The 16,819-nt window shown below is 40.3% G+C and overlaps 2 protein-coding genes across 3 annotated transcripts; one reads left to right on the plus strand and one right to left on the minus strand.

The window, feature by feature from the left end:
• Positions 1-891: 891 nt before the first annotated feature.
• Positions 892-5,238, plus strand: LOC104591861 (trihelix transcription factor ASR3-like). The gene is made up of 3 exons (XM_010250930.3): positions 892-2,004; positions 2,741-2,782; positions 4,597-5,238. The coding sequence occupies exons 1-3, from the start codon at positions 1,308-1,310 to the stop codon at positions 4,878-4,880; spliced, it is 1,023 nt and encodes a 340-aa protein (XP_010249232.1). The 5' UTR covers positions 892-1,307; the 3' UTR covers positions 4,881-5,238.
• A 4,221-nt stretch (positions 5,239-9,459) lies between these two features.
• Positions 9,460-15,845, minus strand: LOC104591860 (midasin-like protein). 2 transcript variants are annotated; one of them, XM_010250929.3, is made up of 3 exons: positions 15,396-15,845; positions 10,290-11,241; positions 9,460-10,127 (listed from the first exon to the last, which is right to left on the minus strand). In XM_010250929.3, the coding sequence occupies exons 1-2, from the start codon at positions 15,744-15,746 to the stop codon at positions 10,306-10,308; spliced, it is 1,287 nt and encodes a 428-aa protein (XP_010249231.1). In that variant the 5' UTR covers positions 15,747-15,845; the 3' UTR covers positions 9,460-10,127; positions 10,290-10,305. The 2 variants fall into 2 exon arrangements, with proteins under 2 accessions (XP_010249231.1, XP_010249230.1); XM_010250928.3 differs by lacking the exon at positions 9,460-10,127 and having other exon boundaries at positions 10,175-11,241.
• Between the last annotated feature and the right edge of the window lie 974 nt (positions 15,846-16,819).

Raw genomic sequence — 16,819 nt, forward strand, 5'->3', positions numbered from 1 at the left:
TAAGTTTACAAAGGGGAAGGGGCCCCCTCCCTGGACTGAATGAAAATTTTTTTTCCATGTTGATTTAGACGCATATATCCTTATCCTAGTCATTCATTCACAGTGAAGAGTTGAAATTTCATAATTAGAGGAATGGGTAGATGGAGGTATCTATATGTGAGTATCTATCTACATGGGTGATGGGTCTATCATATCATCTATGGATGACATGGTAAAAGGAAAGAGTGGATCAGCTTCCCAGGAATCAATCAATCCTAATTACTACATATTTTTATATGTCAACAAGGGAACAGCAGCCCACCCAAGATTTTTTTTCTTTTACAACAAAAGAAAGAAAAGGAAAAGCATGGTTGGTCACCTTATCTAATTGTTTCGTTCACACCTTGAGGGATGAGGCATGACCTTTGTTTTCTAGGATTCAAAGAGGGCAAAAGCCTTGTAAGATGACAAGCAAAATGGGACCCCAAACCAAGGGTGTCACGCCATTACGAATAGACCAAAATGTTATTAAATTTAAAAAAAAAAAAAAAAACAAAGAAGGTTGAGAAGAGTTACAGAAGCCATACGCCGCCTGGATAGGCATATACCCTTGCATCCTATTTGGCAAAGCGGGGTAGGTCCCCACCCAGTCACAAGGAGACTGTGACCCCTACTTAACCCAATGAACGGGCTGAGTCTTTCCATCACCCTCCCATGAGACATGTGCCTCCTAACCTCCATAATTAACCCCTTTTCGTGACAAAATAGCATAAGAAACTTGTGTTCATTACCTTTCAAAAAGAAATTTTAGACAAATTATATTCAATTAAGAGAGAGAGAGAGAGTGAAAAAAAAATAGATATAACTCTACACTGGTAGGGAGAGGAGGAGAGGGTGGTGGTGCCTTATCAATCCAAAGAAAGAAAGTGATGTCCTTTAACTTTTTATAGTGAGAATTGAATACAAAGGCATAGAATATAAGCCCAATTAATCACTTAAAAAAAGGAAAGAAAGGAAACATTAGAGATTAGGGGTCTCCATATAGCTGGTAAAACCCACCCAAAACCACATCCCCACAAAACCTCCTCGCCCTCCTATTTTCCTCTCTCTCCCCTCCCATATCTCCCTCCCTAATCCCTTATGGCCTATGGGGCAAAGAAAGAAGCATGAAGAGTAGAGAGAGAGAGATGGGAATTGGGAAAGGATACTTGTCCCTCTTCTCCTTAATTTCTAAACGGACCTTCTCGCTCTAAAAACGCCGTTACATCGGACCACCCCGTTAAAATCACGTGCCTTCAACACAACAAAAGCACTCCTTCGTTTCGTTTATGGCCCTTGAGCGGCTAAGCCCATCAGCGGCGCCCGTCGATGGAGACCCAAACGTCGTCCCTCTCTCTAACGGTGTTGAAGGAGCCGACGACGGCAACAGACCACCGAGGCTTCCTCGGTGGACGAGACAGGAGATACTCGTCCTCATCCAAGGCAAGAAGGTTGCAGAGAACCGGGTCCGCAGGGGTCGAGCCGCCGGTTCAGCTTTTGGGTCCAACATTGAGCCCAAATGGGCTTCTGTGTCGTCGTACTGCAAACGGCACGGCGTGAACCGTGGACCAGTTCAATGCCGGAAACGATGGAGCAACCTCGCCGGAGATTTCAAGAAGATCAAAGAATGGGAATCGCAGATAAAGGAAGAAGCCGAATCGTTCTGGGTCATGAGGAACGATTTGAGGAGAGAGCGGAAATTACCGGGTTTTTTCGATAGAGAGGTGTACGATATCTTGAACGGGGGGACAGCGACGGTGACGGAACCAGAAACGGTGGCAATTGATGTTAAGAACACTGAAAAGACGGAAGGGGTGGCGGAGGAGGACGAGGCGGTATTCGATAGCGGTCGTAGCGCGGCGGCGGAAGAAGGGCTGTTTTCCGATTTTGAGCAATCGGGGCAGGAAGAGGCTGGCGGTAGCTCAGAGAAAGAGGCGGCGACGGGGAGTCCTGCAACGGCTGTGCCTGCTCCGGTGCCTATTTCTGGTAATTTTACTTTATATGGTTTGTAGAGTTATTAATCCCTCCCTCTAGCGGTTTTCAATTTTGGATTCGCATCGAATTTCATTTGGCTATTCAGAAATCTTTTCCGACTATCGCAAATTTTCTTTTGCGTGTTCTTTGTTTTGACTATGTTTTCCTTCTGAGGTTTATACTTCCATTTGTTTCAACCGAAAATGGACGGAATTTTTTTTTCTTTTGATGAACAACGGATTTTTTTTTTCATTCTGAAATATTCGAACTATATTTTATAATTTCGCCTCTTTTACCATGATAATGGTTTCTTTGCCATTTAAATGAAAACAAATTAAAAGGGATTGAAAACAAATATTTTTCCGCAATAGAGGTGGAGATAATAGCTGAAATATTACAGTCTAAAAGATATCCGTCCATTTTATAAGAGAAACAAAAGCAGCCTTCCTCCGTAGCTCTAATTCTCTCTCCCTTTTTTTTCTTCTTTTTCCCTGGTTAGACAGAAAGGAAGAGAAAACTGTTGGTTGTGTTTTGCAATAAATAACAGGGCTTTTTTGGGTAGATAAATAAGAGGTTTAAGACAGTTTTATTTGGACTTGTTGGATGCTGGTTTTTGAGTTTTTTATTTTGTTTTCTTTCTTATGGCTTTGGTTCGATTGTGCAAGCTCTCTCTCTCTCTCTCATTATTTGTTGTGTTTGCCTATTTTTTATGACTAAATTGGAATTTTAAATTTGCAATTGGATGCAGAGAAGCAGTACCATCCGTTTTCCAAAGGACATCTAGATCAAGGTACTGACAACCTATTCTTCTTCTTCTGTTCTAGAGCTTTTCTGTTTGCTTAAAGAGTTAAAAACTCAAATATCAGTAGTGTTGTACTGAATATAACAAGCATAAGCATTGTCTGACCCATCACTCTATTGAAAAAGTGAGCCTAGTACCTTAATCCACAGTGACTAGCTCTAATGCAAAATTCATGCTGGTTTCTGCCAAATAAATGGACTCAATATGGGGATTTTAATCCTTGGACTTTCCTTTTGTGTTTTGAGATCATTGCTAAAATATTTGTAGGTGATTATGAGCAAACAAGAGTTTCAACCTTTTCTAATATGTTCTGGTCTTGAGGATTGACTTATATTTTTATAATTGAACTACTGAAGTAGCTACTTTCCACCATCCATGCAGCTTTACCTGTGTATATTTGTTTTTTTTTTTTGTTATTGGAAAAACCTGGTATGTATTGGGTATTAGTTCATGGATTCTACTATATATGCAGCTTTACCAGTAAAAATGTCTTTCCATATCAACTATTTGGATCATAAATGAACTAATACTCATAATATATACCAAGTTTTGCTAATAACAAATATACACAACATATTCATGCGAACACTCCCCAGTTCAACTTTTAGATCAGATGTCACCTTTGCCCATTTCAACTAAAGGACCAGTAAATTGCTATTCAACTACTGGATCTTATACCTTGATGTGTTTTTGAAGGTACAAGTAAAAAATCTTGAAATCCTTTCTAGATTACTAGACGATTAAAAACCGTAAAAACTAAAGAGATAACATATTCATTATGTTCTTACTACTGCCTTTCACTGGAGGCCAAGGTTAGTCTATGTACTTCTTACCTAAGCTGAAACCCTTTAAACACTGCATGCTGTCTTTAGACTTGTTTCTCAACAATCCGAAGCTTATCCTCCCATGCTCCTGCAGCAACCCTCTCATTCTTAATGTTTCACCATTACAATATTCCCGTGCAAGGTAGTGCTGCTCAAATCATCTACGTTGGGCATAATTGTTGAAATGTACCATATAGGTTGCACTTATACAGACAAAAATATAAATTGAATCACTATAACTACATTATTCAACAGAGAATTGACAGAAGGAATTTGGCTAGAAATATAGAGGCTAAAAGTAAAAACACAGCTAAAATTAAGGGATGCATGATTTTGCTTGTATGGCATTTGTTTTTGTTTTCATAGTGGAATTTTAAGAACTACTTCTGCAGAACAACAATTGTCTGATTGTATGATCTAACCAACCTATCTATCAAATGCTAATTATCTGATCTATCGCATTTTCTTGGGTAGTTGTGACGAAATTAAGGGAATGCAGATAAGAGTATGGAGAAACATCCATAATTGACATGATAAAAATAAAATCAGGTTGGTTTGGGGCATGAGGATTGCATTTGAGGGAGCTTGACCCCTACACAACATGTGGGGTGTCATGTATATGGAACAAGTAGGAAGGAGGCTCTAGTGCTTCACTAAGTTCCTGTAGTCCTTGTACCAAAGGTAAAAATTTTGTGAACAAGCATATACTGCAAGCCAAGTTGACCCAACTTTCTAAATCATGGTTCTTTCAAAGTTCTCTTAATTATTTTTTTTCTAATTTTTCTGTAACTTATTTTGTTTTTAAATTATAAATGAGCAGATTTTTTTCCCTTTTGAAAAAGAAGATTTGCTTCGTTATATCTATCCTACAACCTGTCATCTCAGTGCTGAAGTTCTATCTACCCTGAACATGGGTACTAAAGATCTTACAACACTTTCAGGAACTATATTTTGTCCTGATTGGTTTAAGTTCTGCAGGTACAAGTGAAAAGCAGCCAACTGCAAATCCTGAAAAAGAATCTACGTCTCAGGAGGGAAGGAAGCGGAGGCGGTTGCCATCAGATGGAGGTCATGACACCAGTCTGCAGGACCAATTAATTGAAGTCCTAGAGAGGAATAGTAGAATGCTTACTGCACAACTTGAAGTTCAGAACATGAATTGCCAATTGGACAGGGACCAGCGTAAGGACCATGCTGATAGCTTAGTGGCTGTTCTTAGTAAGCTTGCAGATGCTCTAGGAAGAATAGCAGATAGGTTATAGCCAAGCCATACGAATCAGTGTACATAGGATGGATTCTAGCTGAGCTCTGTGGTTAGAGCTGAGGAGTTGGGTGAAATAAACTTAATTATTTGATCTGAAGCGAGCATTCGGATTGGTTTTTATCAGGTATTAATGTAAAGTTCCTTCGTCCTCTCGTAGTCTCACTTCTCCTTGCTTATTCATCTTTTGATGCTTATTGCCCATTATAGGATTCATACAAAGATAATAAACCATAGGAAGCTGAAAGAGAGTTCAGTACCATACATTTTTATCCATGTTAAAAGAATTGACGTTTTTCATGGTTTGATGCCTGTATATTGATTGATTGATTCTAGTGAGCAATTTAAGTTTCTTGGTATCTGTGTTGTTTTGTCATTCAATACATCACGCTTCCTGCTGAAATGTTACCGAACTCAATGGGGACTTCTGAATCAAGAGTTCAATTTCCATAAGTTTGTTATGAGGGATGCTTTGCTTCATAACTTCATTGCCAATACAAAAGAAGCATGCCACATACATTCATCTGCCATGACCATTGGGTCACTATATTGTTTGACTGGAGCATTGCTAAGTTAATGGCACCACAGCCCACAAGACTATGCGAAAGACATAGCTCAAGTTGTTTAGGTTCACTTTTGGGTGTTGAATTTGTTGGGTTCGGGCTTAAATGGCGGGATAGTCAACTGCTTGTATATGGACTTCTCACTCTTGATGTACAGGACATACGTACGTGATAAAGAACAAGGTAGAGATAACCTGATCAAGTTGATTTTTTGTTTAGGCAGTCTCTTGGTGTGTTCTTTCAATGGTGATTCTCAGTCTACTTTCCCGATATTGTGCTTATATTTAATTTATTCTTATCTGTGAATTGTCCTTGATTCGAAATCTCATTATCAGAGAAAAGGGGAAGGAAAAGAAATGGTCTTTGGATTTGACATAGGTGGGTACTACCCCATTTCTTGAATCTTAATACACGTTCAGGAATCGATGGGAAATAGGAAGTCAGGGGATGGATATAAACTGAAAAACGTCGCCCTCTGCGGTTCCCAGAAGTTTTGTGCAATTTTCCATGAAAGAAGAACTAGAAAGCCGCTACCGGGCAACCCTTACGTCTACCCCCAGCCATGGAATGGAAGTGGAAGAGTGGCAGACAATATGCATTCAAGTATTACAGTTTGCAGATAGAGGAATTGGAGGATTCTTGGGGCAGAGCTCTGGGCCTGTGGTGCAGCACATAGCACGTGCCATTACAGTCTAGATCAGCCTGGTGAAAAACAATTATGAATGAATGAACCGATAGGGATGACCAAGGGAAAAAGTGAAGGAACCTCCCAGTCTCAATCAAGAATTGCCTCCACGGCTCCACCCAGCTCTGCCACCTCCGCATCCGCATGGAGATAAGCTCTGGTTGCCTTTGATGGACCAGGAAGTAAACAGCTCTCCAGATCCTCTTCAACAATCAACAGGTCGTAACTTGTAACCCGTTATAGAATGTCTTTGGGGGCAAGCTCATTTCTCTGCCAATGATGCCGAGCGTACTACTATCATTGCATCTGCCTTGCTCTGTGGACTGTGGGTAATCTCTGACCTCATCTCAAATTTGGGCAACACCCGTGCTGCGAGCCTGCGACCTATCAATGCAGTGTCTCAGGAGCTCCTCTCTCAGTCTCTTGCCTGCAAAACTTTCTAATTGTGAAAATGGATGCCGATCTTAGATGGCTTTCTGAAGTAAACAACACCGTGACAGGATTCGAGTTCAACATTGTTATTCTGTCCTTAATCCTACTGATTCGTTGAATAAGAATAAAAATGGTATCAATCCGAAAGTTCAACTGAAAAAGCAACTCTAGCTTCTGAGTTCTGACGTTCTATGCAGGTGTTGTTTCAGTTGATGTTTTCATATAAGTACGGAAATATTTCCAACGTAAGGCTGTAAAGTTGTTGGAACGGGCTTTGCTCTGACCGAAGTCGGACTCGGTGGGAGGGCCATACTTCCCTCCACAGTACTCAGATGTAGGTGTTATCACATCGTCAACTATACTATATTGTAATTTGTAACGGCTAATAACGGACATTTCAGTAAAACCGTTATGTTGTTGATTGTCAATTAAAACCGTTAAAAGATGTAACAGTTGTAGGTTGAAATCATTACCTGTTTCCCTGCCACGGCAGCCATGGCGGCTGAGTCGAGATGATTATCCTTGCTTGTCTAGCTAAATCGACAGGCAGCTGATACCGCAGCCGGCGTCACGGACGGTTAAGCCTTGATGTGGTCCCTCGCGGTGAGCATTTTTACTTTTCATGGCGTTCCTCGACGGTTTTGAGTCCGGATCTGCTCCTCTCACAGAGCGCATCTCATATGGACCTCACAGACCCATCTCACCATGTACTAGGAACATTTTCCTTCCTTTGTGTTGTATGGAGAGAAATTCCCGGGATGTGAGATCCGTGTGAGATGTATTTTGTGAGGAGCAGATCCCAATTCAACGGTCTTGAACTTGGAGTGGTCGAATTGGATATCAATCTGAACTTTGTTAAGTGTTAATGCCATCACTCTCCCTGGCCAAGGTGGAACTGGCAGAATTGGGATCTGCTACTCAGCCACATCTCACCTTATATTGGGAACATTGATGTGCGGCCAGGAACATGATGTGAGGCACATTTTGTATAAGGAGCAGATTTGGACGGTGCTTGGCATCAATGTTGTTGCTTCAGAAAACGATGATACATCAGCACCACATTGAAAAAATCGGTGCTCCAAAAAATGATAACATGTTTAGAACTGTTTTTCCATAAAAATGGTGCTCTAAATCATGCCTTGGAAATCGAAAAGTGTGGTATGAGAAAACACTGAATTCGACATTTTCTCAATTTGAACTCCGTTGCTGCCAATGAGGACATGATGTGGCAGTGATGTGGACTTTCTATAATGGGTACCAGTACTGAAAACAGATATGGAGCATTCGTACCAAATAGAAAGTGTTGTCGCCCGTCCTATTTGACAACAATGTTTCCAAACCAAAAAAAAAAAAAGACCGTTTTTTTTTTAGAAAATGATACTTTCAACCCACACATATTCGGCTCCATATTCTTAGAAAGCGGTGTATATGCAACACCGATGCCAAACATATACATGGACTTGAACTTGAGTTGGCACTACTTATCGGGGTCTGCAAGGGACATCACTGCAGCCAAGGTGGTGAATGAACCCCCGCCAATGAGTGGTGTGGGAAGGGTGATGCGAAAGCAAGCAAATCGAAGAAACACGGCCATGGATAACGCCATCTATCAAAAAGAGGACAAGGCCATTGTTTCAGGCGAAGAAGGGATCCACAACGTATCCTTCCTTATTTCATTTAGGACGGGGTGGTAGCATCCGATCATCCACTTCCTTTGCTTGCGCGTGGATCACTGGGTCCCATCTTTCTTCAGCTTCTGTTTGGCTTCTGGGATATATATCCTACTGTACAGCTAGATACTACGTGAACAACTTGCAGGAGATCTGAACTCACTATACATCTTAATCCCTTAGGCTGTTTTGGGAGCCTTTGTTTATGATACTGTAGGGATAATAGCATAAAAGGGCAATTTTTGGAGTTTAATATCAATAAAAGTAATATATTTTAAAAAAAATCAAAATAGGTTAATTTTTTAAAAATAATATCAATAAAGGATAAAAATACTGTTCATCTTCTTCTTCTTGCTATTTGTTCACTAGAACCGCCGCCCGTTGCCACTTCCACCCACCTCTGCCTCCGCTTCCGGCAATGTTGCCGGAGATGGGTGGAGACAGAGGTGGCGGTGGCAGCGAGTAGAGGAATGACCACCAGCGCTGTCGCCGCCACCCCCGGCAACGTTGTCGGAGGCGGAGGCGGCGGCGAACGGCAGCTCTGATGAACAAATGGCAAGAAGAAGAAGATGAACAGTATCTTTGCCCTTTATTGATATTATTTTTAAAAAGTTAATATATTTTTTAAAATTTTTAAATATATTACTTTTATTGATATTAAACCCCAAAAGCTGCCCTTTTATGGTAGAAACCCTACTTTAAATTCAGGTCTTCATTTGCTTTTTCAATTAAAAAAAATAAAGTATAAATACCTTTTTACCCATACTCATTTTGAAATGTATATAATTGACAACAGTCCAGTTTACATCCTAATCTTGGGATTAATGCCGTTTCCTCGGAAAATGGTGTCATATCAGAAATTCGTTTTCTGAGAAAATACCCACTGTTTGATTAGCCGTTTTTTCAAAATTCGGAAAGCTGTGATCTGAGAAACATCCTTTTTGGTGTTTTCCCATTTTTCTACTGTTGCTAACAATGGTGTGCGTTACACTAATCTCTCTATGCCAATTCGGCTCTATGTTCTAAAACCTAAAACCTGGATTGGTGGTTGATCCACTTTAGCTTTTAGATAACGGTTCATTAATTTGATCATTCAAGTAAAACAGTTCTACGTAACATGAACAAAATGAAATCAAACCATCATATAAAGTTATAAACTATTCGTCGGATTAGAATTTCGTCTTCTAAAACCCTACATCCATTGATAAACAAGAGAGGGAAGAAAGATCATAGAAGAAAAGAAAAGCGGCAGCGTTTGTGTCAACTATGATGAACAGGACAGATGCTTAACATGTCCGCCCGTCATCCATGGTCCATCTCATGTATATGAATTTATGAATATGAAGAATAAAGGGTCCTCCCTTTCTCTCAGATGAAACTAGAAAGTGAGAAAAGATGAGAAAAAATGAATTGGAATCTTGGGACTTGGGTCTGCCTCTTAATCCTTCCGTCTCTCAGGATGTTAATATTGCTTTTGACCAATGAAAAAAAAAAAAAAACTTCAAAGAGCAAGGTTTCCCAAGTCTATTTTCTGAAGTATGGCTACCATGTGAATAGTATGACTGGGAATTCATGACATGAGACTGCTGGCCCGCTGGGTATGTTCGCGACTTGGCCAATTCCCAAACATACTTCTACATACAAACGCCAATAAAACAAGGAGAGTAGTGCATGTTGGGAGAACAGCGACTAGCAGTAATCTAAGCACCTGAAGGTAAGGATGCTTCAGTAAGTGTAAGGAGTGGACCAGCTTGACGTATAGGGAGCACCCCAATACCCGCTGTCAGCGCTGAGCACACCAACACAGATGCCTCACGGTAGATCAGTAGATGCACCAGCACCAGGTGTGATGAATCTCCGGAATAACAATCTACCTCTTTTGAGGTATGGATTCAGCACTGTGAATCGAAAAGAAAAATTAACATTGCTACTTTGCTAGCAGTTATTTGTCAAAAAAACTTAAATGCCATAAACTGAACTTGGACAAAAAGTGGACTAGTATAGACGTGACTACAAATTTAAACACATGCATGAACCTACAAGGATGCCCATTGCCTTACCGGAAACAACTCCCCATTAAGAACCAGAATCATCTGGCCTCGATTTTGTCCTATATTGGCGTCCTGATTTCCGAAAAGTTGTGGTTTTATCTGCTGCAAGGGTTTCCGGATCATCTTCCTCCATCATACAGGCTTCATCACCTTCTTGGGCTTCACCTGCAGCAATGCCGAGAGGAAAGACTGCCTTGCGCATGGACTCCTTCAAAGCATCTTCCTGGTTTTGCTTAATTCCAGTGCTATTGTCAACCATTGCAACATTAGTTGTCTTCTTTCTTGGAGTAAAGGTTACTGATTTTGGAAGGTCGTGACATGTATCCTCCTGTTGGGGCTCTCCAGTAGTTGCTTTTTTCACCATGTCAAGGAAGTCCATATAAGCACCACGGTTAGATCCTTCGTCAACTTCCGATGTTGAATCGAAACTATAACGTGTATATTTAGATGGATTCCGTAGATAATCTGGAATCCCAGAAGCTTCTTGTGATGAGAACGAATCATTCTTATCTTCTGAAACTGTACCTGTTTCCATTGAATGGCTCACCATCGTAGAAATCACAGCTTCTTCCAACTCTTGTTCAGAATCATTTTCTTTACATTCGGGATCAAACCTGACACGTTTTTGTGACTTGGATTCAGCCTGGTTTTCCTTCCTTTTCAAAATAGATTTCAGGCAGCCACCATCCTCGGATACTTTTACTTGAGGATCTACTTCAGCTGGTTTAGCTTGTGCAGCCAGAAAAGATTCAGTACTTGCAGCCGCCTCTTGATCTTCTTTGAGCCTAATTTTTGCAGCCAGGTGATTTGCACGTGGGTCCCTGGTGAACTCCTCAAAAGAATTAGGAACCACATTGGAGGAGTCTACATCTATCCCATAATCAATAACGTCCCTCATGTACAAGCGGTCACCAGCATTTTCCTTGCCAATTGCCACTTTGTCATATTCATCCTCTTCATCCTGCAAAATGTCTTAAATTACATTAGCTAGAACACAAAATACTCGAGCTCCAAATTGAAATCAAGTGTAACTTGCGTTAATATCTGAGTCAAATTTCAATTCACCCATAGTCCACCCCTTTCCAATATTAACTTCTTTAAATATAACACAAAATATTCAAGTTCCAAATTGAAATCTTATGTAACTTAAGTTATTATCTGACTCAAATTTCAATTCACCCACAGTCCACCCCTTTCCAATATTAATTTCTTTTTCCTCCTCACCCACCCACCCCACCCTTTTTTTTAGAGAGAGCTTCTATGCTTGTAAAATGGTTAGCTGAATCATTCCCGTAAACCAGTTTTCCCTTTAAATGGTTTTACTAATAAAAATGGTAAATCTAGCACAAACTGCAATATGACCTGCCAAGTACCAGTTGTTTCACTCTCAAATTTGTTAAAACATTTGCAAACAATATTTTTTTATGAGTAAATAGAACATATTAATTGATGAATTATAAACAAGATGCCATTTGCAGTGACCCACCAAGCATTGTTTTAAAAGGCTATGAGGCCAGGCAGTGAGCCTATACCTTAAATAAGCATGGTAAAACTGCCTCACTTATAAGATACACTAAAGGCCTACCACCCAGAATACTGATAAGTTTGCATCTCTCACCTTTCACCTCAAGTAGACAATCCTATAAAAGAATACCAAGCGAGTCCTAACATGCATTCATGCACATCTTCCTTCTGGGTAATCTCATATATCCCCTTCTTTCCTAATTCAAGTAGAACTCTCTAAAGGTATAAAGAATATAGTTATGATACTAAAGGTACAGTTGACAAAACCTAATAGAATTTGCCTACTCTTGCACTCTCTTCCCCAGAAATTTTAACCTCTCCCAATCCCAAGAAGCCACAGTTTCCACTTGCCTCAACTATTCACCCTCAGGAACTAATTGGAACTTAAACCTCAGAAGGTTCCTGCGAGAGGCAGAACTTGCAGAAATTGCAGACCTTGTAAACTCTCTTAGTGAGGCCTACATCTCCTCCCCACTACCCCTGACCTTTGGATTTGGAAACCTAACCCAAATGGCAAGTTCACTGCAAACCTATTTCAAGGCTCTAGTATCAGATGGTCAGGATTCCACCTTCCCAGTCAAGAAGGTTTGGTGTTCTCATATTCCCCCAAGAGTTTCCTTTTTTGTGTGGGAGGCTTGTTTAAAAAAAAAAACTAAACACTTATGATGTGTTACAGAAGAAACTCAAAGGCAGATGCATCTAAGGGTGTCAATGGACCGGTTTTGGGTTGGACTCCATCCAAATCAAAATCCATTTGGACGGATTGGACGGACCAATAAGACATTGAATTTGGACGGACCAATATGACATATTGGATTGGACCTGGTCCGTCCATAATGAATTTATATTGGATTGAGCCAATATCTGGTCCATTAATAGAAGATAAGAACATAGGTGTCAATGGACCAGGTTTGAGTTGAAACCAATCTAAATTAACAGGAATTTGAACAGATTGGACAGTCTCTGGACCAGTCCAAAATATTCATTGGACTGGATTGGACCAAATCCAGTCCAATTGACACCCCTAGATGCATCTTCCCTCATGTTTGCCCTCTTTGCCTCAATAATGGTGAGACGGCGGAACACTTACTCCTGCACTGCCCAATAACAAGGAAGATCTGGTGCTTCTTCCTCAATCTAGTGGGATACAGCTGGATGTTTCCTGAGCAAGTTTTGGATCTTCTGTGACAGTGGAATGGAAAAGGTTTAGGAAGTAGGGGTAAGCTCTATTGGAGTACGGTGACCCATGCAGTGATGTGGGGTGTTTGGGAGGAAAGGAATTTGAAAACAAAAGCTGGAATATTGAAGACCTGATCTCTCATATTACCTTCTTATGCAACATTTGGGCTCTTAATTCTGAAGTTTTCAGAGATATTTCTCTAAATGACCTTCAGAGAAATTTAGCAGAAGCCCTCCACTCCTCTCCTGGAAATGATTTAACTCAAACTCTTCACTCTAGGAAGGAGAATCTGATAACTCTAAGCTTTGATGGTAGTGCTCAAGGATCCACATGTCAAGCAGGAATTGGAGGAGTAATCCGTGGGGGCATCTTTTGGGCTTTCAGTGGTCCAATTGGGAGAGCTGATGCCACCAATGCAGAGATCTTAGCTTCTCTCACAGGTCTACATTATATCAAGATGATCGGCCCTTCCTCTCTAACCATCAAAGGTGATTCCGCTAATACGATAAATTGGCTAAGGCAGAAGAGTGGAGGACCTTGGAGACTTGCTCATGCTGACTGAAGCTAGAGATATTTTGGATTCTCTGAATGTGAAGTTGTTTTCGATTCCTAGGGAACTAAACTCTGTAGCCCATAGAGGATCTATGTTTACTGATACTTCTATGCCTGTGTAACTCTGTTTCTGCCTCTTAAGGCTTCTGTTCATCTTCTCTTGTTAACTTTTAATAAAATCTCAGTTAACCTTTCTCAAAAAAAAAAAAAAAAAAGTTTAGAAGTGATCTGTTGCAAGATGAAAAGGCTAGAAGGGCTAGGGGAAGACCAAAAGGTACACAGGTTGAAATTGTAAGAAATGATTTAATGATGGATATGGAACTAAACAGAACAGAATGGTGAAACAGGATTCATGTAACAGACCCCATATAGTTGGGACTTGGGATATGGCTTGGATGATGATTCCCAAAGTTCCCCAATAGATACATTTATAAAATTTCTCGCCTGGAATCCTAATACAAAGATATTCAAAACGGGCTAAAAGGTAATATTTAATCTGAAAGCAAGTTGCATGGAATGAATATATTTCTTGATGGGAACTGATTTGAACACAAAAAACTACTGAAAAGACAAATAGCCCTTGTTATTAACCAAAAAAAAGTCAAAATATAGGATTGTTGCTGTCCTTTAAACAGACTTCTGTACTAAAAGGATGTACCCCCCATATAAAAAGTTTTGGCTCGCCCAAATCATCCTCAGCAACTCTAATAATAACTGTTACATTATATATCACGGTATATTTTTTCAGTACACAATACTTAGTTGATGTATTCAATTCATTTAGTTGCTGAATTCCAAAGCCCCCAACTCAAGTTCGACAATAAAGAAGCAACAGCTCTAGCTTCAAGCCTAAACAACTCGTTCAACTGGATTTCTAAAACTACCCTATGACTGCTGAAGGAGTGAGTAGGGAAGGTCTTCTCTTGAGGAGGAGGGGCAGATCAAGCCCGGCAAATCAGCCAAAAGTCAAGTGTATTTTATTTCTTTCCTGTACAAATCAGCATAAGCTGTTGTAGTGTCCCCTGCTCTTGAATCTCTTTCTAGTGCGGAGGTTCTCTTAAAATCATTTTTTTACCAATAAAAAATAACACTAGTGATTTTCCACTGAAAAAAAAAATATATACCACATCAATTAACGATGGTCATTTAGACAATGCCGCAACCAGACTCAAAGCCTCAAAGGAGGTCTTTCGCACCCCAGTTTCACAAGTATAGTATAACCCTTCCTCTCTAAAACAACATTGCATGGAATCCGGAAGGTAGAATAATTGTGTGGGCGTAATCCAGTAAAATTCAGATTTCAAATCTGTAAGGGTCTCGACATATGAAACCTATGGAATGCAAAGCAGGATGAAATTTTATTCCATTTCCACGTCCGAAATCAGCAGCAATCGGAACATCTCTTAAATATAATGGAATGCACCTACCTCTCTTTTTCCAATACACGATAAACCTAGCCGAGACAATCTTTGGATTGCCAGACAAAATCAAATTGAATTTCACTGCCGCCTCAATTCCATGGATTCCGATGACTATCCCCAAAACTTCCAAATTCAACAAAAACATGGAATTAAGGGCTTAAGGAAAGGAAAAAAAAAAAAAAAAACAGTTTTAACTGTTCAGCTACGAAAAATAACACAGAGGGCAGAATCGGCCCCTTCGATTCCACCCCAATCCAACTACAGTCTAAAACGATTCTATTCCATCAGAAACTAAACGCTAGGGTTTGCTTCTAATGTTTAATTTCCTCAATTCTAAAAATTGAAAAAGAATTGAAACCTTGCTACGGAAAAAGAGTAATTATTAACTGAAATAACACCAGAAATAAAATCCAATCTTGCAGTAGAAACGGAGCTTACCTCCTTATCAAGAGTACAGTCCATCCCAATCGAGGACCTGATCTCCCACTCTTCCCTATCAAACTCATCACCGCCTCGTCGACCATCTCCATCGTCGTCATCGAGATCTTCGAGGTCCTCCTCGCTGAGATTCCTCGTGTTCTTCTCGAAAGCCCTTTGGTTGGTAGCGAATAACTCATTGAAGGACGATGAGCAAGGGTTGTCTTCTCTGTCAGGACCATCTCTCTCTCGGTTCCATTCTTTCCTCTCGACCTCGTCATCCGTGAGAGACCATAGTGAAGCGAGGGATGACGGAGAAGAGGATAGAGAGCCGAACGCCCTGTCAACTCGGACTCTGAAGCTGTCTTCCATGGCTGATGGCCTGAGACGAGTGAGCTCGAATGAAAAAACAACGCTTTTTCTCGATTTCGGATTTAAGCGACCGAACAATACTCGGGTCCTGTAAAAGAGAGTAGGGTAAGGATTCTCTGATATAACACAGGAGATGAAGACACGTCAGTGGGGTGGATTCATCTAGTTTCCCCTTGGGATAACGTTTTGCCTTGGTCTAGGGTGCAACCGGTTTGGTCCAGCTCGACAAAACTGTATTGGATTGAGTTGGGCCAGGCCGCTATATTATGGGCTAAACTAAACCATTATTGTTCCTTCCTAATTTTCTTTCAAACCAAACAACAACCTCGAGTTTAACGTGGTGTTTGGCTTGGAGTGGACCATGAACCATAGTTAGCCATAAGTCATACTATAAAATCCCTGTTCATTGTTATCTTCTAAAATTTACTTGCTAATTCACCTATGACGCTATAAGAATCCCGAGATAGAATGGATCAAAATCATCAAATTGATGATAAACGGGCCGTGCTAACATCAACTTGCAATATCGTATTGAATGAAAGCGATATTTCCAAAAAGGTCGTGGTTGTGGTAACAACTCCAGGCCCAGCCCAGCCCGTAAATTTATGGGCATAGGCCTGAATTTTGCGTCCAAGGCCGGTTTGGTTATATTCAGACTTTCAAAACTCGTTTCCCTAGAGTGCAAGCCCGGTGGGCCACCTGACCTAGCCTATAATCATCCCTAGGTTAGTAGGTTGTGAATTGTGATGATTAAGGAGTAGGAATGTAATGCTATGTTTGGTTTGAAGGAAAAGGCAGGAGAAGGAAGGAAAAGATAGAATAACCTATAAAAGGTTTGTAAAGATTTTCCTTCAAATCAAACACAGCTTAAGTAAGCCGAGACTACTCACAAGTTACTTGGGAATATCTGAATTCAGTTCGCAATAGTCGAGTTCAAGTCATATAGTTGGTTGAGTCAAGTTCAAGATTCACAAATTATAATACCCAATTCGAATGGCTCGTGAGTTTAATTGAATTTGTAATAAAATACTATTTTTTAATATATTTGTATTTATAATATAAATAAATGTTAT

This window comes from Nelumbo nucifera, chromosome 4 (genome assembly GCF_055504915.1).
Source record: "Nelumbo nucifera cultivar China Antique chromosome 4, China Antique-T2T, whole genome shotgun sequence".
Taxonomy (NCBI): Eukaryota; Viridiplantae; Streptophyta; class Magnoliopsida; order Proteales; family Nelumbonaceae; genus Nelumbo; species Nelumbo nucifera.

Excerpts from the sequence above, each read along its gene's own strand:
- LOC104591860 (XM_010250929.3), bottom strand. The coding sequence starts at position 15,746 with ATGGAAGACAGCTTCAGAGTCCGAGTTGACAGGGCGTTCGGCTCTCTA. Across the intron at positions 11,242-15,395 it reads ACTGTACTCTTGATAAGGAG|GATGAAGAGGATGAATATGA; the intron begins GTAAGCTCCGTT and ends GACATTTTGCAG.
- LOC104591861 (XM_010250930.3), top strand. The coding sequence starts at position 1,308 with ATGGCCCTTGAGCGGCTAAGCCCATCAGCGGCGCCCGTCGATGGAGAC. Across the intron at positions 2,005-2,740 it reads TGCTCCGGTGCCTATTTCTG|AGAAGCAGTACCATCCGTTT; the intron begins GTAATTTTACTT and ends AATTGGATGCAG. Across the intron at positions 2,783-4,596 it reads CAAAGGACATCTAGATCAAG|GTACAAGTGAAAAGCAGCCA; the intron begins GTACTGACAACC and ends TAAGTTCTGCAG.